This window comes from Lithobates pipiens, unplaced genomic scaffold (assembly GCF_037356315.1).
Source record: "Lithobates pipiens isolate NorthernLeopardFrog02 unplaced genomic scaffold, aLitPip1_a1.2 Scaffold_22, whole genome shotgun sequence".
Lineage (NCBI taxonomy): Eukaryota > Metazoa > Chordata > Amphibia > Anura > Ranidae > Lithobates > Lithobates pipiens.
Genome location: NW_027507784.1, coordinates 316,294,251 through 316,317,826, shown reverse-complemented (window position 1 = coordinate 316,317,826; position 23,576 = coordinate 316,294,251). Strand labels below are relative to the sequence as shown.

General features: G+C 41.9%; 1 protein-coding gene across 3 annotated transcripts in view; it reads right to left on the bottom strand.

Annotated features, from left to right (window-relative positions):
* Positions 1-23,576, bottom strand: part of CACNA1H (calcium voltage-gated channel subunit alpha1 H) — a 364,555-nt gene that overhangs the window by 166,286 nt on the left and 174,693 nt on the right. For all 3 annotated transcript variants that reach the window (XM_077449411.1, XM_077449413.1, XM_077449412.1), the window contains exon 8: positions 16,870-17,276. In XM_077449411.1, the coding sequence (XP_077305537.1) occupies positions 16,870-17,276 (407 nt within the window). The remainder of the gene's footprint in view (positions 1-16,869; positions 17,277-23,576) is intronic.

The window sequence follows — 23,576 nt, the reverse complement described above, 5'->3', positions numbered from 1 at the left end:
GGGAGTCATGATTGACGTGTAATGAGATGTATAGGCCCTAAACTAGCGCACATTAAGTCTGGGTGGCTGCAACCTGGTCTATTCCCCGTGTAATCAATGCGGTGGGAGCCTGTCACAAGGAGAAACTAGAAACATGCCAAGCTTTGCAACATGCCACTAATCTGCTTTTACACACTTTTAAAGCAGAGCTCCAGACATGGTTATAAACAAAACAATAACCCAGGATAAGATAAACAAAAACATCCTTTACTGCAATACTCAACCTCAATCCAGAGATGTCCCACTTAGTTCTTATTTTCTACCACAAGATGTCTTCAGCCTGCCAGGTTGAATGACAGCCGCTACTTTTAAATCTAGGCAGTACCTCCATCCTGTGACAGTGGAAGGACAAATAATACAGCAATGAGCTCATCTCCCTGTCACTCTGCTCTCTCCTCCTATCAACATGCTTCTGGTCAGCACATGCACTTATTGGTGCATTGTACTGCTTCTTCCTTCTGCTCTACAGGGACTGCAAGAGACTGATACCAGGTCCAATTCAGGTACTTACATTGCTTGCATTTAGTAAAAAGTATATTTAATGATGAGTACAGAGCTGCATTACTTTCTGACTATGTCCTAACGAGGACATAACAATTAATATAGGAGGAAGGACAGAAGGATAGGAAGGAGAAATATGTAGGTGGACCTATAAAAGGGAAAACAGATAGGTGGGAATGGTAGCTATTTGGTGGAACTATAGGAGGGAGAACAGGTGGGTGGAAAGAAGGTTAGGTGGACCTATTGGGAGGGAGAACACATGGATGGGAATGGCAAATACTTAGGTGGGCCTATAGGATCCAGAAAAGATGAATGGATCAAATGAATGGTTGATCTATAGGAGGGAAAACAAATAGGTTGGAAGGGTAGATATTTAGGTGGACCTATAGGAGGGAGAACAGGCAGGTGGAAAAAGGTTAATTGGACCTACGGGAGGGAGAACACATGGATGGGAAGGGCAAATACTTGGAAGGACCTATAGGAGTTAGAACAAATGGATGGGAAGGGGAGATACGTAGGAGGACCTAAATCAGGGAAAACAGAAGGATGGGAAGGGGAAAAATGTATGTTGACCTTTAGAAGGGAGAACATATCGATTGGAAGTGGACCCACAGGAAGGAGAATAGATGGATAGGCTGAGGATATACTTAGGTGGACCTATATGAGACAGAACAGACAGGTAGGAAGTGGAGAGGCTTCAGTGGACCTATGGGGTAGGACAGATGGCTGGGAAGGGGAAATAGATAGGTAGACCAATAGGAGGGAGAACAGATGGGCAGGGCGGGACCATTGTGGTAGGTGGATTAGAAGATTTTGTCTGATACTTTTAAAATGTTTAAATGTATTTCATGTACTATATCCAATAAGAGAAGGCTTCCCTGCTGGAAAAACAGCTTAAATGACAGAGCATTCTGAGATCATTCCGTGTTGGGTCCACGTGCTCTCACCTGTCATTTTCTGACTTCAAAAAGGGTTTACCCAAAGGAAAAATAGTTTTAAATAGCAGGGTGATCAATCCTGGGAAATCTCCACCATGTCATTCATTATGTGATGTATGGGAGTAGGGACCTTAGGAAGACTGTTGTTCACCAATGGAAGACCAGATCAATGACTGGCCATGTTGGATGCAACCCCTGAAGTACCTCCGTGTGGTTGTCGAAGTATCACTGGGGGGGTTAAAACTTTGGTTAGAACTACTGGTCTAAAAAATGCATGTACTGATACAATTTGCCAGTAATTGAACTTATTGTTTAAATTACAAAATGTCCCCTCGTGTTTGGTCATCCTTGTTTCAATAGACAGCATTACCTCCTTAGAACAGAAGGCATTCCAATATCTTCTCTTTGTTGCAAGTACAAAAAGGACAGAAGCAACTCAAAAGATTAATTCTTCAGTAATAAAATTCTGCCTGGAAGGGGTTAATCTGTTGATTCATTGGCTAATGGCTATTGAGCCGTGAACAAAAAATTAAGATTTATAAGGAGGGATCCATCTGGGTATGAATGTGGAGCTTCTCCAGACTAAGCTGCACAGTCTTTTGTGGCTGTACACATTCAGCCTGGATTTGTGTATAAAGCAGCAGGAGATGGTGGGGGCTTAGCTGTATTTGCAAGTAGACATGTAAGAACACTGACGAAGAACTGATTAATTAGGGATTTTTTTTAAGATTCCCCAAAGCCAGTGAACTGAAATGTCCACAGATGTTTCCTATTCAAGTTGATTGCCACCTTAGTCTTGAATGTTTCAGCAGTTTTACATGCCATCGTCTTTATGTATTTATAATAAAAAGTTGAGAAGTGGCTTTCTGTTTTGGGTTTTAAACATCTGTTATATTTAAATTTTTTTTAGTTTGGGACACAAATGAGTTCTATCCCACATCCCAGTATCTTCCAACGGCACATAAGCAGTACAGTCTGTTTTCGTAATGGTGACTCATGTCTAGCCGCCGGTTGTAAACAAGAGTTATTAATCCATATTTCTGCGTGACATTGGGGCACCTGGCATAAGAGATAGAGAAGAATACAATCTGTTTCCTTTAGTAAGTCGGGATGCTGTCGAGATTTTGCTAACACAGCACCAAAGAATGATAAGGGGCTTGTTTGATGGCAACTGATAAATAATGCAAAGTGAATTATTGGATCCAGGTCTTCTACATTTATAGTTCTGTCATTTAGAACTGTGTAGCTTTAGATGGCTTACAATGTTGGGGAATCCATAATCCCATTGGGGAATGGTGAAACCACAAGCTTTTGAATCTGAGTTAGTAGATCTATCAGCCAAAGGACTTCATGAAACAAGATGATGAGTTTGGCTTCATAGAGTCTACAGTTGTGGAACACATGGTTTGTGAAACCATAAGCCAGCAGCTTGAAGGATGAAAGAAGACTTGGGTTTGTGGAATTAACTCAATGGGGTTTGGCTTGAGGAGCCACCAGGTCAGAGATTTGGTTTGGTAAAAGATTATCTGGTGGACCTGAGTGTCTGTAACCTTTATGTGACTTGACTTGGGTTATGGACCCATCAGCTTGTGGAGATGGGTGAGTAGAAATCTTGAATTCACCTGACTCCACACAGGTTCATGGAACCATCAGCATTTTTATTTTACTGCTCCACTTTTTTATTGCCAATGTTTCCAATGTAAGATAAAATCAACTGTGTACTGTTAAAGTGGAAGTAAACCCTTCTATCATTTTCAGTCAAGGAAGCTGCCATCTTGGCCTCTAATGATTCTTCAACTGCCATAATGCTGCACATGTGATCAGTTATGAAACCAGCCATTGGATGGTTTGAAAGTTTGGTTGAGAGCACAACCAATGTGAAAGTTAGCATTTCCAGCATACCGGGAATGTAAGGCCACGTACACACGGGCGGATTGTCTGTCCAACTTAGTCCGCTGAACCGTGTTTCAGCGGACAATCCGCTCGTGTGTGGGCTTCAGCTGACTTTTTCAGCGGACTGTCTGATGAACAAAGTCTTACGGAATTTCCGTAATTTTGTCCGTTCAAACTTGGTTTTGTCCGTCCAAACTTGGTTTCAGCGGACAGTCCGCTCGTGTGTAGGCAAGTTGGACGGACTAAGTATGGCGCATGCTCAGAAAGGATTTACACGGCCGAAGGTTGCATTGCAGTGTATAGGACATCGTTTTTCTAGTCCCGTCGTATGTGCTGTACACGTCATCACGCACGCTTTCAGCGGACTGTCTGCTCATCGTGTGTGGTCAAGTCCGTTCATTCAAATTTTGAACGGACTGTCTGTCGGATTGTCTGACGAACTTAGTTGGTCAGACAATCCGCCCGTGTGTACGCGGCCTAAGTGTTTTTTGAAACTGGGTTTACTCCCCCTTTAACTGTATGCGAGGTACGAGTACGAGGGTTCTTCAAAAGTTTCTGCATTTTTTTAAACTCTATTAAATATAAAAAATAATTTTTATCAGGAAAAATATTATTTTTGCTTAAATAAGTGTTTATTTTTTTTAACTTTCTAATTTCTTAGACTTCGTCACCCTGGCCTTTCCCGCTGTTCTCATTGTCAGATAGAGAAGAATACAATCTGTTTCCTTTAGTAAGTCGGGATGCTGTCGAGATTTTGCTAACACAGCACCAAAGAATGATAAGGGGCTTGTTTGATGGCAACTGATAAACTGATGGCAACTGATAAATAATGCAATGTTCTCATTGTCAAGGAGGTCAATTGTCATTGATACTATCAAGGCTGGCAAAACTGAGCTTACCACCAAAACTTCTCCCCACTAATGCTTTTACTCAATGGTGCAAAAGTTGAATTACTACACCTTTTTACCTTTATAGTGTTTGTGCACACAACTTACAATCCCTGAAAACTTATTTTGGTAGAAATAGCAATCCCCATGATAACTCAGTCCCAAAGGTATCTGATATACTTGCACTGGTCACCCCCTTACCACTCCATAATATAAATATACACACTAGCATGAGCCCAATGTGCATGTTTAGCAGGGCCGGGAAAAGGGGTGGGCAGGAGGGGCGGCTGCCCCTGGTGCAATTGTTTATTGCAGGGGTAGGGGGCACCCTGACCCTAACCCTAAGGGAAAGGGGGGCGCAGTTTGGCATCTTTGCCCTGGGCGCTGGATGACCTTGTCTCGGCACTGTGTTTATGGACCTACCGTCCAAGAGACAACCAGGAAGAAGGTTTGATTGTGCCTGTAAATTTAACAGCTTGCAGAGTAAGGTATGGCAGACGTTGTTATCATAAATGTGGTACACCACTTGCTGCCATTGCTAACAACATCAAACTATTATTTCTTTATATGTGGCAGTTGTTTAGCCTCCTGCAGTACTCTGAGGATGTTCTATTAAGCCTCTGACCCATATGAGATGCAATGGAACATCTGGAGATCTTGGCAATTTGGATAACTTGTGTTAGCTGAGATAATTGTTTCTATATTACTTGTAGGGGGACTACTGAATGTTTAGGAGACATCCATTCTATTGGTCCTTGTTGTTTTGAATTGAACTTGAATTGTCTGTTTTGTGAAGGCTCTAATGTATGGCCTTGAAACGTTGCATTATTCACAAAAAATAATAAAGCTTTTTTTGAGCATTCCATGTTCTCCTGCTGCATATTTAAGAGTTCTCTAATGTCCATGGTGGCCTTAAAGTAGAGTTGTTTTGGAGCCTGCAGATGTACAACTATAGAAAAAAAAAAGGCTAAAGCTGGAGTTTCCACTTAAACTGTTTACATTTTTGCATTCATTGTATAAATCACAATGACACCAACCATTTACGATAATATACAATCATGGGAATCAGCAGAGCATAGATGATAGGTATGCTTGTAAATAACGTTGGGATGTCAACTGCCTGATTCACACTTCATGGTGTAGGGCACGTGTCATGAGATGACAGATGGGGGAAAGGGCATTTGGTGACATAAAGTAGCAGATTAAAATGCCATGTTTACCCAGCAGTAAACATAGCGAACAATGATATGAGTTATACGGTGCAAGATGAGATAGTCTGAGAACTCCCACTCAAGCTTCAGAAAAAAATATACCTTCCCACATCTAAATCAATTCCCTGTGCCTGGCGGTTGTGAAATCTGCCACTGTGGGATTAGGTTTTTACCTATGTGTGTGTTTTTTCGGGGGGGTTTTAGTCACCAAACATCTAGGGCTGGTTTGCTTTTTAATAGCATACTGGGCATTATCACGACAAAATGTATACCCTATCTAGAGACAAGGAAATATTTTGTGCCACAATCTACAACTGCACCAATTGAAAGGATTTAGGTCAAATTCTAAAATTCTGTGAAATTTGGTCAATATTATTATGTTTGTGTTTGTTTTGTCACTTTCTTAGTATTGCTCAGCTTGCTACCAGCGTTAATTTTGTTGACAAAAATATTTTGGTTGACTAAATTAATACTATTTTAGTCTACTAAAATACAACTAGAATGAAAACAATTGAGATGACTGAAATACGACTAAAACTAAAATGGCCTTTTAGTCAAAAGACTAAAATACAGCTAAAACTAAAATGGCCTTTTAGACTATAACTCCAACTAAACTTTGAAATTTAACATCAAAATTAACAATGCACTACCACATAAGAATATGCAGGGGGCATCTTCTAAGCTGCTAAAAGAAAAGGCTTTTCTTACTTTATTTTTTCTTGAGTATTATATTAAGGTAATATATGCAATAACGTTACAGTCAATAGAGTTTACAGTTTTTTTATATTTGTACTTCTGCTTGTCAAAAAGCAAAATTTTTGTTTGTTTAGGAGGTTTTGTTTATAAAGATGTTGTATATCACAATGGCTAAATCTGTCTGTTCAAATCTTAATACCATAAATAATATGTTATTAGATTTTTACTCCAGGAGTATATAATGAGTTTGAGTTGAGAATTATAAAGAAATGCTTAAATAATCCATTCAAATTTAACTAAACTCATTTGATTTTAATCAACTAAAATGTACTGGAGATTTTGGTTGACTAAAATTCAACTAACACTAAAACAATTCAGATTACTAAAATATGACTAAAACTAAAATGGCATTTTAGTTAAAATACTATAGCTAAAAAGAAATTGAAAATTGATGTCTAAATTAACACTGCTTGTTAATCAGGATATGGGGTCGGAACATACTCCAATATTTTTAGCCATATAGGTTGTAAAAATATTAAGGTTCAGGAAACTATATATATACTTTTAGCTAGAGTAGAGAATAATCACAACCTTTGTAGGTTTTCTTTCTGCCTTTTGTGTCCTATTGGTGATAATAACCTTCACTTCCTGTCCCTAAAATATGGCAAGAAGTGAAAGAAAATCTATCAAAAGTAATGGGAAATTCCCTCTTACCCAGTTGATGCTGGGATTAGTACATATGCAAACTCCTTCAACTTCAAGATTTGGGTTATATAATTAGAATATGGTTGTTCCATAGGTGTGCCAGATGTACCTGGGCACCCCCTAATCACCCGTGCAGCACCGATTCCCCCTGCTGTTAAGCCCTCTCCCCTGTAGGTGCCAGTAAATTTGTTATTTACCAACCCATTCCTTTTCTAAATGAACACACTGAGTGATCAGTAGTGATCCCTCCTGTGTCCATTCATAGCTTAAGCATAGTAAACTATGTTTACTATGCTTCAGTTTGTGAATGAACAGGAAGCCACTCAGCACAGAGAACTTCCCATCCATTCACTTTCGAGTGCAGCTGTCCTCAGTCCCTTCATCTGTCTTAAAAGTGAGACATCAGACCCCTGATATTTCACCAAAGCCCCTAATTTTCTTCAAAATTGGAAAAAAAATAAAAAAATAAAAAATAAAATAAAATTGTATAAAATAATCATAATAAAAATAAAAATAAAATACTGAAACCGTCCACTGCCCTACTAAAACCAGTCTCGAAACGTGAAACAATAAAAAATGTCACTGCGCTACACAGATATTGAATAAAAAAAGTGTCCATAAAGTGTGAAGAACTAGTGCTGTTCTAAATAGTGCAGATGAATTCTCTGATTAACACTTATACATGATACATGATTGGCATGTGTGCGTGATACCTCACATGGGTGGAGTCCATGTCTGTGAGGTACCACGCACGCCAATCCTGTATACCGGTCGATCGACTAATTTTATACTGGATAAAAGTAAGTGTTTAGCACTGATTTCTTTTAATAAACTACTAAACAGTTTTACACTACGTGGCTCTTTTATCTTTCCTTCATGGGCCCTACTATGGAGTAAACTTTACCAACAGCCATGACAGTACCACCGCCTGCAATGTAATAGAGGAAGCCGATTGGATCTTCTATACTTGCATATCACGCCTGTCTAGACTCTTATAATTTGGAGTCTAGACCTCTGGTAAGGAGGCATTTTATATCAATATTGGTGGAGGTGCACTTGGGTGATCAAAACGCACATAAATTATATTCATTGTTACTGGATGTTTAGCAAGGAATTCACCTGCACTATTTAGATCAGCACTAGTTGTTCACACTTTATGGACACTTGTTAATTCAATATCTATGTTTAGCGCGACAACATTTTTTATTATTTCACATTTATCACGACTGGTCCTGTTGTGTTGTTGCCAGCAGCTTGCACATTTATATTTAGTCGGTATACATGTGCAACAATTTTTTTTGTTTATGCAAAACCAATCTCTGCCCTACTGACACTGTCCCTTGCCCTACTGACACTGTCCCCTGCCCTATAGACACTGTCCCCTGCCCTATAGACACTGTCCCCTGCCCTATAGACACTGTCCCCTGCCCTATAGACACTGTCCCCTGGCCTACTGACACTGACCCCTGGCCTACTGACACTGACCCCTGGCCTACTGACACTGCTCCCTGGCCTACTGACCCCGTCCACCATTCTACTGACTGGTACCAGCCTCTGCCCTACTGACATTCTCAGTGCTCTACTGATTCACTGCTCTACTGATACCATCCATGTATGTTTGAGCTCTGGGTGTATTCCCTAATGCAATAGAATGTGCACACCTATGGCTGGTTCCTTAACTTTCACATCTCCCATCCTGTTCATGGACAATGAACATCTGCCTTGACACAATCCATGGTGACCGGATTAAGGTGTCTTTGCTACCTATGTGGATATCAATGCTAGGGTACGCTTTTGGGAACATTAGAACTGAGAGAATGGAAAACCTATGCAACATCTTCAACATTACAGAACAAGTCTAGCTGAAAATTACTAGCTTCCACTAGCCAGGGGCGGACTGACCATTCGGCCACTTGGGCACTGCCCGAGAGCCCCGGGCCACTAGGGGGCCCCATCAGGGTTGCCAGCCTCAGTAAAACCAGGGACAGTATGTAAAAATCTGTGTTTTTTTTACATCTGCCTCTGAAATGTCCCTTACTGACACCCTTTTGGTCTAAAAATCCCGAAATTATAGCGGCCCCACCTCTCCAGTACCTTCTCAGCCAATAGAAACGTGTCTGTGTATACTGTGTGTACATGTATGTGTATACTGTGTGATTGTATAGTGTGTGTGTGTGTGCGCGTTTGTGTATACTGTGTGGCCCCATAATCTCTGATTGCCTGGGGGCTCCATAATCTCCTATTGCCCGGGGGCCCCATGAGTTGTCAGTCCACCCCTGCTACTAGCTATACAAGACTTGGGAGAAATCAGGACCTACACAGACATTCTTCATCACTTTCGGTCTCGGCAACATTGGTGACCCAAATAAATAGAAAAGGATAAATCTCCCAACTGGGAAAACGAAGAGCAATAAAAAGCTCGCAGGAAGTCTAACCACCCCCCAAAAAAAAGGTTTTGGTTTTAGGTAGACTTTAAAGATTCCAGCAACCACTGGCATTTTGTGAGCCAACTGTCCAAGATACAACAAAGGAGCAAAATTAGAATTCTTCGGGAGGTTTGACTCTGAAGGAGTCTAAATGAAAAGTGTATATGTTTGATGAGCCATTTCAATATATACTAGACATCCATCAATACTATTGCCCATGTGGATGCCAAGAAGCTGTTAATACTTAAATACTGTCTCTTATTTGCCCTATATTATCATACCATGCCCCCAGTTGGGCACCACAAGGGTTACGCACGCCACCAGACTGAAATTCAGCCTCCAAAGTCAAATATGATATAGTGATGCGGAAAAATTGCTCAGGAAAATTCTACAGGTTTGGAATGAATTTCCATCTCACATGAAAGAGCTTTATCTTCTGAGAAAATAACCGGGCACCTCGGCAGACAATATGCTCAATTAAGATTCTTTGCCCGAACTTCTTAGGAAAGGAGGTTCCATCAAAAGGTTTACGCATCAAAACAGAGAAACAAATCCCGGTGCAAAGGAAAAGCCTGGAGAAAAGTGACATTTTATTTCCACTTAAAAGCCAAATCTTTCATTAGCATTTTAATAAAATGTGTCTATGTATTCTCTACAGAAGGCAAGCTGCGCGAGGAAGCGGCTCTGTGAACAATGGGGACCTTCAGAAGAAGGCTAGCCCATTAGGAGCGCTCCGCTACCAGTCTCCTTGTAAGTGGGTATTTGCTGTGTCTAATAAACTCTGCAATTCTACCTTTGAAAATGGACATACGCTGAGCCAGCATCCCATAGATGAAAAGCAGAAATCAAACGCTATCAGACCACCAGTGCTGTATGCATGCTCTGTTATATCCTCCATTCGCAGTGCACATTCAGCAAGACAGCAACAGGGAAGTGGAAAGTGGAACTGGCAATAGGTACCAGCAAAATGGCATGGCATGTAGATTATTCCAAGGGAGGTGCCATGATTCCCAGAGAACGAGGCACATGTAAATATGCAATAGACAGAAAATCTGCTATTGCATATAAGCCCCCCTAAAGTGCACTTTAGGCATGTCAAAGTGGCCTCTCAACCAATAGTTTATTGACAGTATGTTATTTAAACATACCTTAAGCACCATTTAGAACATTTAAAGCTGAACCCTAGCCTTCCCAGTCTTTCACGGTTGGGCAGGCTTTTCTCCTGCATCTAAATAGCTTACTCTGATTTCACTGCACACTCTGTGCTTCTCACGGTGTTCATTAGAAGCTGCAGCAAGTCAGACAGAGCCCACCTCATTTCCTGGTTGGAGCACATCCAGAATCATCTAGCCCTTTTCTTCCAAAGCTTAATTGTCCGTGGCCCACCTCTTTCATTCATTTCATTCCAGTTCCTTCAATCATGGAGGCACAATGCTGCATGTTGGCATTACCTAGGGTGGGTTGCTGTTTTCAGGAAGCACAGCACACTGCTGGACCCTCCCACCAGCCATCCTCTGCCTGAATTGCATAGAGAATTGCAGAACCCCAGTAGTGTCATTGTGGCTTTAAAACGGTCACCAACCCAGCATGCCAAGCTTTTTTTTTCTTTTTTGGGTGGGTATCATGATTGATGATGGGGACAGGGGACATTTTTATTTATTTATTTTAATAAAGGACTTGTCAAAAACGGTGTTTGTTTTTATTTCTTTTTGACACTTTTTTTGGTGAATGAATAGGGGTACAATGTACCCAATACTCAATCGCATGGGGGGGCAGGATCTGGGGGCCCAAATTCCAGATTCCGATAAGCCACCTGCCCGCAGACCCCCGCAACCATCGCCCAGGGTTATGGGAAGGAGCCCCCCTGCCCCCCCCATGTTAAGGGCATGTGGTATGGTACAGGAGGGGGCTCAATCGTCCCTCCCCTTACCTGGCCTGCCAGGCTGCATGCTCGAATAAGGGTCTGGTATGGATTTTGGGGGGACCCAACGCCATTTTTTTTAAAATAATTGGTGTGGGGGTTCCCATCAAAATCCATAACAGACCTAGGGGTCTGGTATGGATCTTGGGGGGACCCCAAGCCCTTTTTTTTTATTGTTTTGGCATGGCATGGGGGTTCCCCTCAAAATGTATATCTGACCTAAGGGCTTGGTATGGATTGGGGGGGACCCACGTGCCGTTTTTTAAAATTTTTCTACTGCCGGAAAATTCAGCAATTTTTTTTTTCATTCAGCTGTCAGCTGATGACTCACTTGTTGTTAAGGACGCGGCGGCCGGCTTCCTGGCCTTCTCCTTACCAGCCTATTCACTGACATGGGCGATGTTTGAACTCATGCTCAGTCCGAACTGCTCGCCCATCTCTACTTGCATCTAGGATGTGGTGCCACTAATCATGATGTAATGGCACGGTTTCAATTTATCAACATATGGTTAAAACCTCTGTTGGTTTTTTTCTTCCTCTTTTTTTGCCATCTATTTACCATTCAATAGATATTCCTTTACTTCCTCTCCAGTCGACAAACTAGGAAAAATTCTCAAAAATTGTCAAAATTCCCTCTCAAACAGTTGTCATCATAACTAGTGTTCTAATTGGAAGATTTCCTTTTTATTGTCATTGTGGAGACAACTAAATTGATGGTTTTCTCAAAAAAATTAGTCACCGTGGCAATAGCTACCAGGACAAACAGAGAAAATCAATCTCTCTAGTGAAAACAGAGACAGAACTAAAAACTTGACAAGGTTCTAATTTCTATCCTGCACACTAGCGGTTGGGTGGCACTAAAACCCAGTGTTTGAGCTGTGCTTTTATCACATAACCCCCCCAAACCGCTGCTCCCTTTATCTGCAGAGGCAGTGGCCGGGGTTGCACACATGCTGAGGCAAGAATTTTACCCCCTTTCACTTTTGGCAGGCATGGCGCCTGCTGAACATGACCCATTCCAGTGAATAGAGTCGTTCTGCATGCATACTAGTATGGAGATTAAATGGTTAAAGTAGCCGGTGACGTGGCGATACAATGCCTAAAACATGGATTCTACTGGTCTATGGCCAACTTTACTGTTGGCCTGGTCAGTTTAAGGCTTGTGTATAGTCTGTGCCTACAAAAGGACATAGAAACCAATTTGCACTTTGTTCGTTTAAGTACCTTCAAGAACTACATTGTACCAAAATTTCAGTGGTATTGTTAACGGAGACACTTTTGTCTCTGACGGGTTCTCTTTACATATTCTGAAAGGCCATATAGGATTGCTGCAGGGAACTGACTGAGGGACTGCGGAGTACAGAAAGTGATAGAATTGAAGAACATACTGTAATTTAATGACAATAATTGACCTCACTGCTAAAAAGGACAAATTGGCCAATCTAACATAAATCGGTTATACGTAATTTGTCCCTTTAAAAGCATGTGACTTAATGACATCTAATTTGGGATATTTTGTTGCTATATACAATTAAGAAGGTTGTACAATGCTATAGACATTTGAATGTATCTATTCATATCTCAAGTGAAAAATCTTAATAGCTCTGATCTTTAGGTAAAGAACAATCACTTCACTTTTGCGATATCAGCCATTTTCTAATGATCAGAGACCAGCAAAGAGCCTAATTAGCAATGCTGTAAGACATTGGATGGAGATGCTTCTCTCAGACCCCTGGATGGGCTGCTACCACTTATCTACCAACTCACCTTCAGCAAGTCAGCGCAATATAATTGAGGAAGATTTCTAAGAAATCTTGGCTATTGTGCGATTTTCAGTACTTCGATATATGTATTCAGCAGTACATGTCCTGAGGAGACCTTCAATTGCACTTGAAACTTCAACTGATGAGAATGTGGCCTTGCCAAGTAAAGCCATTACACTGTCAGTTTAAGACCAATTATTTATAGAATTTTCTGTATTTTAGCCCGTAATTCTCATTTAAAGTCAACCTGTAAAAGTAAAGGAACAAACTATGGCTATTCCTAACTGCAGGCTCCTTGTCATTCCCAAAAAAGCCTTTAAAATCCTGAGAATATGTTCCAGTGCACCTGTGGAGCCCCCCTTCCCAGACCTTCAGCCAGATGCAGTACCCCTCAACCTCACACAGTGCCCTCAGGCCTCCTGAGAACTCTCAGCCCTCACAGTGCCTCCCAACCTCCCACACGTCTGCCATCCCCCTGCAGTGCCCTCTAGTTTGCGTAAGCCGCATATAGCCCCTTGTAGTACCCCTAGCCTCCAACAGTGTCGCCCACTGACACCCAGGCTCTGCAGTGCACTACAGTCTCCAACAGTTCCCTTGGTAAACCCTCAGTGTCCCCATTCCCTACTCCATCCCCTACAGCACCTTCAAGTCTGCTACATAGTCCCCTAAGTCACACCAAACCTTATTCAGAGCCTCCCAGAAATTCAATACATATGATGTTTTACCATACTTTTATGGTATCTTCTCTGCACTATTTAAGAACCCAATGCAAGAACCTCAGTAGCTAAAATCTGGATATCAGGGGAGTGTGTTTTGGCACCAAGCTAGAGCAGTGGTTTTGTATTCTGTGTGTTGCATGCATCTGAGACTGGGAGTTCCTTTTACACACAGAAAAAAAAATTTCTGAAAAATGTCAAGTTCTCCGGCAATTTTAACATTTTGCATAGAGTGGGAAAGAGTTCACTCGGGTTTTATTCTTATATCTTTAAGCTTCAATATGTTGTTCTGTCTGTAATACTAATTTTGAAAATAATTCCTGGATGCCTTAGGTAATCAATATACTAAGTAACTAATTCATCTGACGATAAACAGCCAATGGGAGAAATACAGTATACTTTATTTGAATTACTATATGCTTTGAAGTATTAAGCCTACAATGATATACCGTATTTATCAGCGTATAACACACATAGGCATATAACACGCACATTCATTTTAAGAGGGAAGTTTCAGGAAAAAAAATAATAATTTTAAATAAGGAACTTTGAAGCAAAATAAGGGTCAGTGCCCATCTGCAGCCTCACAAGTGCTAATGCAACTTCATCAGTCCACATCAATGCAGCCTCACAAGCGCCATCAATGCAGCAGCCTCACCATTGCCTTCAATGCAGCAGCCTCACCATTGCCATAAGTACAGTCTGATGAACGCCCATCTGCAGCCTAGAGGGAAAGGGAGGGGGCAGGACGATCGCCGACAGATTACATACAGTGATAATTTCCTGTGACAGACAGAACAGTGGTCCAATGGCTTCCCAGGAGATGTGACTTCCTATTACAGAGGCAGCCAAGTAAACAGGAGATTCTTACTGCAAGTAATCTGATGCCGCTCGTCCCGTCCCCCTCCCTGTCCCCTCCGAGGCAGCTAAAATTGAAGTACTAGCGTATAACACAAACACGCTATTTGCACCCGATTTTCAGGGTGAAAAAGTGCGTGTTATACACGATAAATACAGTATATTCTTCAGCCAGATTCTCAGACAATATTGATCTGTTGTAATTAAGAATATGTTTCAATTAGGGATGAGCCGAACACCCCCCGGTTCGGTTCGCACCAGAACTTTCGAACGGACCCCAAATTCGTACGAACGTTAGAACCCCATTGAAGTCTATGGGACTCGAACGTTCGAAATTAAAAGTGCTAATTTTAACGGCTAATATGCAAGATACTGTCCTAAAAAGGGTTTGGGGACCTGGCTCCTGCCCCAGGGGAGTAGGTTTGCTGTGTTAAGTTGAATCTGTTTGTAATTTTCAATTGTTACATTTTTAAAGTGTAGCTCCAGTCAAAAAAACTATTTTTAAGCTTTTTAGAAAACATAGGGAAGGGTTATCACCCCTGTATAATTTGTTTTGCCGTCCATCTTTTTCAGAGCACGCAGACAGCACGCACAATCTCCTACCGCTGACTGCAAGCTCTATTTAAAACGAGCAAGATATTTAGCTATATAGGTGTATATAGCGGTGTATACTGCGTTCAGAGCACGCAGACAGCACGCACAATCTCCTAACACTGACTGAAAGCTCTATTTAAAACGAGCAAGATATTTAGCTATATAGGTGGATATAGCGGTGTATACTGGGTTCAGAGCATGCAGACAGCACGCACAATCTCCTAACACTGACTGCAAGCTCTATTATAAAAGATAGATATATCGCTAGATATAGAGGTGAATATAGCGGTGTATACTGCGGTCAGGGCATGCAGACAACAACCACTACAGAAGAACAAGAACAAAAAATCAGCCGATAACGATCGGTGTATACTGTGTTGAAGGTACACAGAACACCCACTAACTGCTACAGATGCCAACACACTACACAAGGCCGCCGCGCTGGCGGCCTTATATAGTGTGGGGTGTGTACTACACAGCCTGAGCTATGATTGGCCACAGGCATCCTGCCTGTGGCCAATCATGGCTCTCCTCGCTGCCGGCGCTGTGATTGGCCAAGCATGCGGGGGTCACAGTGCATGCTTGGCCGATCATGAGCCAGCAATGCACTGCGCCATCGCAGTGCATTGTGGGCCATGAGCGCCACACGAATTTGGCGCGAACGGTCCATAACGTTCGGATTTCGCCGAACGGGCGAACAGCCGATGTTCGAGTTGAACACGAAGCTCATCCCTAGTTTCAATGCATATTTATATGGTGAAATGTGGTATCTGTGGGCTCCTGGTGAAATGTGGTATCTGTGGGCTCCTGGTGAAATTTGGTATCTGTGAGCTCCTGGTGAAATATGGTATGTGTGGGCTCCTGGGTTTAAATACAAAATGTATTAATACACTAGGTGGTCATTTTACCAGGTATTTTGATGGTTTGGTCTGTGCAGTACTATAAGAATTGTTCTCATTTTTTAGATTAGTTGAAATTTGGGGTTTGGCATTGTGCCTTTTTACAATTATTATTCTTGTAAATTAATAAAAACTACATATTATACATATCTATATGTGGTGGTGACTGCCTTAGGCTCCTTTCACATGGGCACTGTCTGGTCCGATCAACAAGGGATCCGTGAACAGATACCCTGCTGAATCAAAGCAGAATGGGATGCTACTATGGGGCCTGGAGTAAGAAAGGTCCCCATTTAGGAGTCTGTTAAGGAAAATTAAACAGCATCATTTATAGTGAGTTAGCCTAGTGGGTCCCATAAAAAGTTTGCCATGGAACCCTATGATTTGTTGTTACACCCCTGGATTAGTTTATTGTCACATGAGGACTAAGGGAGGTTTTAAAGCAGATCACTGGACCTTTATTATACTTCCAGTTGCAAGGAGATGAACACGTTTTAGTGATCTGAGCAATTAGCCTCACAAGAAAAATGCGAGAATGGGAATGACACTTATGGAGCTGCTAGGTTGTGTTTCCTGAGTGGCATCAATACAATGGGGTTGATTTACTAAAACTGGAGAGTGCAAAATGTGGTTTAGCTGAGTATGGTAGCCAATCAGCTTCTAACTTCAGCTTGTTCAATTAAGCTTTGACAAAAACTGGTTTCTATGCAGAGCTGCACCATATTTTTCACTCTTCGGATTTAGTAAATCAACCCCAATATATTCATTTTAGTCTGGAGCCTAGTTTAACAAGTTAATACAGCCGCAAAATTTGTTACCCACCTGCTCATGATACTCAATGCCCATGCTGAGAGTGTTAATCAAGATGGCGATCATGATGCCTCGGTTGAAGTACTTGCTCTCCACAATCCTCTTGAGCCGGTTGGTGAAGTCCTCCCAGAGTTTGTAGATCTTGTTGACCTCTTTCTCTTTCTCTTTCTTCTTGTACTTCCTCCTCTTCTGTATCTGGTCTCTTTGGTCTCCATGCCGGAGATCCTGCGTAAACTCGTACACGCAATTCGTGTCAGATTCGCAGCTCTCAGAGTCACTGATCTCCAGTTCTGGGTTCTCCAGAAGGCTGGCACAGTAGGTGCAGTTCTGAAGCTCACAGATGATCTGGCTGGCCTGAGGGCTTGGTAAGGAGCAGGGGACACTGAGATTAGATAGTTTGCTGGAACTTCTGCACAGTCCTGAAAGTGCGAAACAAAAACAGATGAGAATAGTGACAGGATGCCCTACATGAAACCAAAGTACAACAGGACTAAGCATATGGAGTACCTAAAGTGACCCTTTTCTATACTTATGCAGGGCAAAATAAAAGGATCACTTCAAGTGTTACTAAACCCACAACAGTAAAATCAATCTGTATATGCAGTAATGCATGCCTGTTATTCTCACTGTGGAACCTAAGGGGTTAATCCTTGCGCATTGTGTAAAAAGGCTGTTTGATCCTGTCTTCTCTGATCCTCCCTTCTTTTACTATCCCCAGTCCATCTTTTGACAGTACAGAGCCCTAGGAAGCACTCTACATATGCTCAGTTTGGTGTGTATTGCTAAAGTTCTTTTTTTTTCTTGGGAGGGTGCATGTGGTCTACACAGGACCAACCAGCACTGTCCAGACAGAGGGTCAGGGGTCCTGCAGCCTCATAAAATAGTGAGAGAAGTCATAAGAGTGCTACATTCTGCTGATGATAAAAGGTATTTAGCAGTTTATATTTACTAAAATATTTGCAATTCCATGTTCTGTGTACTGTGGGAGATCAGATATATTTAATGGGTCCTGGGTTTAGTAACACTTTAACATCCGACCCTATCCAAACACACAACTGAAATACATATTTAACATTCCTTGCTCCCATCACATCCATGTGATTTACTCAACCTCTTCCGTATAAAAACGCTAGGTGCCTCATAATTGACCCATCACTGTCACATGGGACAGCACACAAAGTCCATAGCACTATGTGAAAGTTGGTGTGGAGTTACACATGGCTTTCTTCCATAGTCCCGCTGGCCAATACGAATGGCATCAGAGTGGGTAAAGGTGTGTAAATACTGCTGGGGAGTGTCCCTTTAACTTTGCCTACATGAGCGAAAGAAATTGTCACCTAAACAAAAAAAAACTGTCATGAGAGGAATTATTCATTAAAATTCCTGGTTGTCAAGTTGACCCTCTTACTTTTAAATTTTCTGGTCTGAATGGTGAAAGTATGGAACTAACTTTTGCCGTTCTACATATATGTTCTGGGTTGGTGACTCAAAGTATTGAAGCTAGTGGGCTAGTATAAAAACCAGGCAATTGGTATTTTGAGAAGGTCTTCAATGACAGCCCCCATATTTCTCACATAATAGGTTTATGTAAAAGCTCACTTGTACCTTGACAATAAGCATAGCACCCTAAAAGAGAGGAGAAGGGAGGGTAGACACCATATTTGGTTCTTTCATTGATGAAGGTTTTATCACACATATAACTGTAATGCCACGTACACACGACCGGACTTTCCGTCAGAATAAACTCTGACGGTCTTTCCAGCGGTACACCAAAGTCCGTTAGTTTCTAACATGATGACGTACGATGGGATTAGAAAAGGAAGTTCAACAGCCAGTAGCCAATAGCTGCCTTTGCGTATTTGGTCTGTCGGACTAGCATACAGACCCTCCATGTCATTTCGCTCATGTATGTCGCTGTGAACGGTTTTCCTGATAGGAATTGATTCCATCGGAAAGATTTGAAACATGTTCTATTTCTAGGTCCGTCAGACATTTGGAAAAAAAAAAGTCAGCTGAAGCCCACACACGATCGGAATATCCGATGAAATTATTCTGTCTGACCTTTTCTGCTGGAAAGTCCGGTCGTGTGTACATGGCATAATATTTAAAGTGACACTAAACTCAATTTATTTTACATTATTGCTCTTAAATATCAAGTTTACCGTGGCTCTGCATTTTTTTAAGTCTCTTACTGTTGTTTTCAGGCTTTTCTGTCCTGTGCACGCTTCCTATCCTCCACTGATGCACCTCACTGCTTCTAGTGTAGAGCAACCTGTTCATATGCTCCGTTCTATGTGTACTACAATACCCCTAGAGCAGAATGAGTCTGCACAGATATGTGTAGTCCCTCTCAGGGGCAAACAGCGGCTACATTCACATATGCAAGGGGGCATGTGGAATAAATATAACCACCCAAGAACAAGAAGTCTGAGAATAGCAGAAAAAGGCTTGCATATGGGAAATTAAACAAAGTAAGAAAGAGATAGACGGTACATTCTACTGATATTTAGACATATGGGAGTTGACTTTATTTTCTAAAAAAAAATGTAAGTCTAGTGCCGCTTTAGGACCTATAGTATTCCAGCCCCATGTATCTATATTTTGTTTGCTTGTTACCATGGCAGGGTTAGGAGGTTATGTAATGGAGGCCAGCTGAAACAAGCTGAGAAACCAAAAAAAGAAAAAAAACGAGGAAAAAAAAAATTCTTTATAGAGTATTATGTACACAGATGTAAGTAAGTATACTGCAAGTCCTGTGAGATAGCAGTTGATACTTATGGCAGAAACCAGAGGTCTCTGCGATCTTTCCAAGATTCGCCTTTGGACAATATCCCTCTCCTCACGCATATCTCTGTTCCGGGGTACAGTAGCATCCTAAAAACCTGGCAGTTGGTAATTAAGGCCGTATTAACCTGACCAGATGTTTGCCTCATCTAGCTTTCATAATCACAAAGTTTAAAAAAAATAGGAATTATAATTAGCAACATTTCACATATGTTCACCTTACCTAATAATTGTTTTTCTAGAGCAATAATTCTCCCAGCATACCCTACATCAGCTAGGGGTTCCATGGAAACCTAGCATTTCTCCAGAAGTTGCTAGTAGTTCCCATGAGCTGTGACTGATTGATCTCCCATCTGATGGTGCATACATAGTTTGGGATCTAACACCACTTGGCAAAGCCAGGAGCATGTAGGCAGGTGAAATCTGTATTCTCCATTGCAGTTGGCGCTGGACCTCAGTGGCAATGTAGAGAGGAGAGGAAGTCGAGGGTAACTGCATTTCTCTATGACTCTATGACTTCCTCGACCACACAGGACATTGATCCAGTTGGATGCTCATGTCTCATGTGATTCTGGTGGCCAGCTTAGCTCAAGTAGAGTCTATTTAAGATGCTGACCCTGGGTTATGGTATGCTTGATGCAGGTGGAAAGTGTAGGGACAAGTTCCCCATTTGTCAGGGACAGCACCAGTGATAAGGAAAGGTTCCAGTGGAGTAGGGAGAAAGCAGGGACTACGTCACCTTTTCAGGAAGCTTCACCTTCAGATTGGACCAGCCAGTCCGCACTCTGTTCTTTGTGGCAGACGCTGTTGTTGATATTAAATCTACATACCGCTGTCTCTATGCTGCACTGTTGTAAGTGTTCCTGGTTTTATGAGCCTTCCCGCTAGGCCTGGTTGTACTGCTGTGTTACTTTTACAATACATCATCTTTGGCAAATCAGGACTCTTTGTGCTTACTGCCCGCCACACCACACTGCACTTACCCAACAAGCATGATAACAATGGCCTTTTATAGTTGTCTATAAGGGTGGCTCTGGCCACAACTGTATGCCCTTGTACACACGGTCGGACATTCCGATGGAAAATGTCCGATCGGACTGTGTTGTCGGATAATCCGACCATGTGTAGGCTATATCCGACTGTTTCCGTCGGAATATCCGACCGACAAAGTTTTAGAGTTGGGCTATAAAATTTTCCGACAATATGATCCGATCGGACTTTGTCCGATCATTTGTAGAGAATTCCGATCGGACAAAGTGCCACGCATGTTCAGGTCAAATTCCTAGACCAAAGCTATTGGCTACTAGCCTGAACGTAGTCCTGTCGTAACGAAATAACGTAATAATAAATTATGAACGATCGGCTTTTCTGACAACTTTGTCCGACCGTGTGTATGCAAAACCAGTTTCGGATAAAATCCGTCGGACAAAATCTGACGGATTTTGTTGTCGGAATGTTCGACTGTGTGTACAAGGGACATTCTTTCTACTGGGCTCCAATATAAGGGGTCTTTTACCAATGACCCCCAATAAATTTACTTTAGCAGGGGTTCCTTGAGACCTGTAAATGATTTTAGGGATTGCTCAGTTGGGAAAAGCTGCCCTACACAATCATGGTTGCCTAAAATTCAAAGTCACAAAATGACAGCTAGGAGTAATAACCAGTATTCAGTACACACCAATGTCTTTATTTGTATGCTGGATATCAAACAACCTGGCAGCTCACAAGCTTATTTACTCCTAAAGGCCCAAGTCAAATCTAATCCCCGACTAGGAGAAAGCAAATGCCTGCTCTGAATGTTTGAAAAGCAGCAAAACTCTTTGCTTACACAACCACTACTTCTGTAAAATTAGCTATAGGCATGCAAGTAGTTTTCCAGCTTTCATCTAAACATATGTTCCGTCAGTAAAGAAGTCTGAACATTGGTTTGTAGGTGTCATTATCTCTGAGGAGGAAATATTTTGAGGATAAACACTGGAATGCAGAATCTGTCTGAGAACTACTTTGATATGTGTTTGATTTTGATATTTCAGAGCTCCTGGACAAATCAATTATGCATCTGTGTACGTTAGCACATCCAGAAACATACTAAACTAACATGAGGACTGCCATTTTGTATGCCATGCTCATCTCAGTACTGTCTGAGTCTTAAATCCCAACAGTATGCCACTTAAACAGAGAGCTTTTATATTTTTGTTGGGAGGGCATTCTCCATTGAAGAAATAATATGAAATGGTATTTAAGCATATGTAGGGGAGTGGGGACGCACCAGACCATACTGCTAATATACGGCCTCATTCAAACATGTATTTTCTACATGGAACGCAGGTTCTTGCTGGCAGAGGATCCTGTGTAATATATACGCATCTAGACATGTTTAGATGCTTAGATCATGATGTGTACAATTCTTCTTTGATGCAAATGAATGGCTACACATTGATGCGCATACGCGTGTACAATCTGCAGATCTGTGCAGCCCTGGACGCAGAAGTGTCCTACTTTTTTTTTTAAATGCGGCACGTCTTATTACATATACACGCAGCTGTGCATATGGGCTCATTGATTTTTACAATGTTGCTTTTAGATGCACACATAACTATCAGCTCTACGCATCTAAACGCAGCATTTATGCTCCACTTTTAATTGAGCCCCAAAGCACACTGTAGCTAGAAAAATAGATCTGGGAACACAATCTACAGGTCAAAGTAAATATCCCTGATCATATCTACTGCACAATACTGGATCAACAGAGGGTCATTCTGTTGGTAATGTAAACTTTACTATCTGCCTGGCTCCAACCTCACTTGTAAAGGCCTCCATATTCTTCCTTAGCTTTCCCTGCTCTTGCTTTCTCCCCTGCCTCCCTGTACTGTTCAGTGCCTCCTGCATCCCCCTCTGACCCCCATGCACTGCTCCGGTGCCTCCTGCATTCTTTAAAAAATGCTCTACATTATCCTCAGGACCTCTCAGATTGGTCCTAAGTTCCCTGCCTTTTCCACTCCCTCATATTTTACCCATATACCCTGTATCTCCTCATGGCATACTTCTAGCCTTTTCTTTTGTCTCTCCATTGTGAGTCATAAAATCAGGTGATGCCCTCTGCCAGCCTCTCTCCATGGTTATGTTCCTCCTGCATTCTCTGCTAGCCTCTTTCCATGGTTATGTTCCTCCTGCATTCTCTGCTAGCCTCTCTATATTTTTATATGTCTCCTTCATTCTTCACAGGCCTCTCTGCACTGTTCTGTACCTCCTGCATACTAATTTGGTCTCCCTGCATTATTTGTTACCCTGAATTAACCTCTGACCTCCCTCCTACACTACACCTGTGATTCATGTATTCTCCTCTGACCTCTCTCTGATCTCCTTATAATGCTCCTATGCCTACCACCTTTTCCTCTGACCTCCCTACACTGCTCCTGTGCCTACCACCTTTTCCTCTGACCTCCCTCCATTGCTTCTAGGTCTCCTGCATTCTCTACTGACTTCCCTGCACTGATCCTGTGCCTCCTGCATTCTACTCTGACCTCCCTACACCGCTCTTATGCCTACCACCTTTTCCTCTGACCTCCCTACAATGCTCCTATGCCTACCACCTTTTCCTCTGACCTCCCTACACTGCTCCTATGCCTACCACCTTTTTCTCTGACCTCTCTACACTGCTTCTGTGCCTACCACCTTTTTCTCTGACCTACCTACACTGCTGCTGTGCAATCTGCAATCTCTTCTGACCTCCCTGCTATAGATTTTGTAGAAGCAATGATGAATAGTCAGATCAATTTTGTGAAGGGCTTGTTTATTCCAGCCATCAGTGAGCCACATGTATTTCTTCTAGTTTCACTTCATAAATCTCTACTTCCTGTTCCCACCCCCAGGTCCTCCTGTAAATATAACACATACATATTCTATACCTGCACTGCTCCTGTGCCAAATGCATT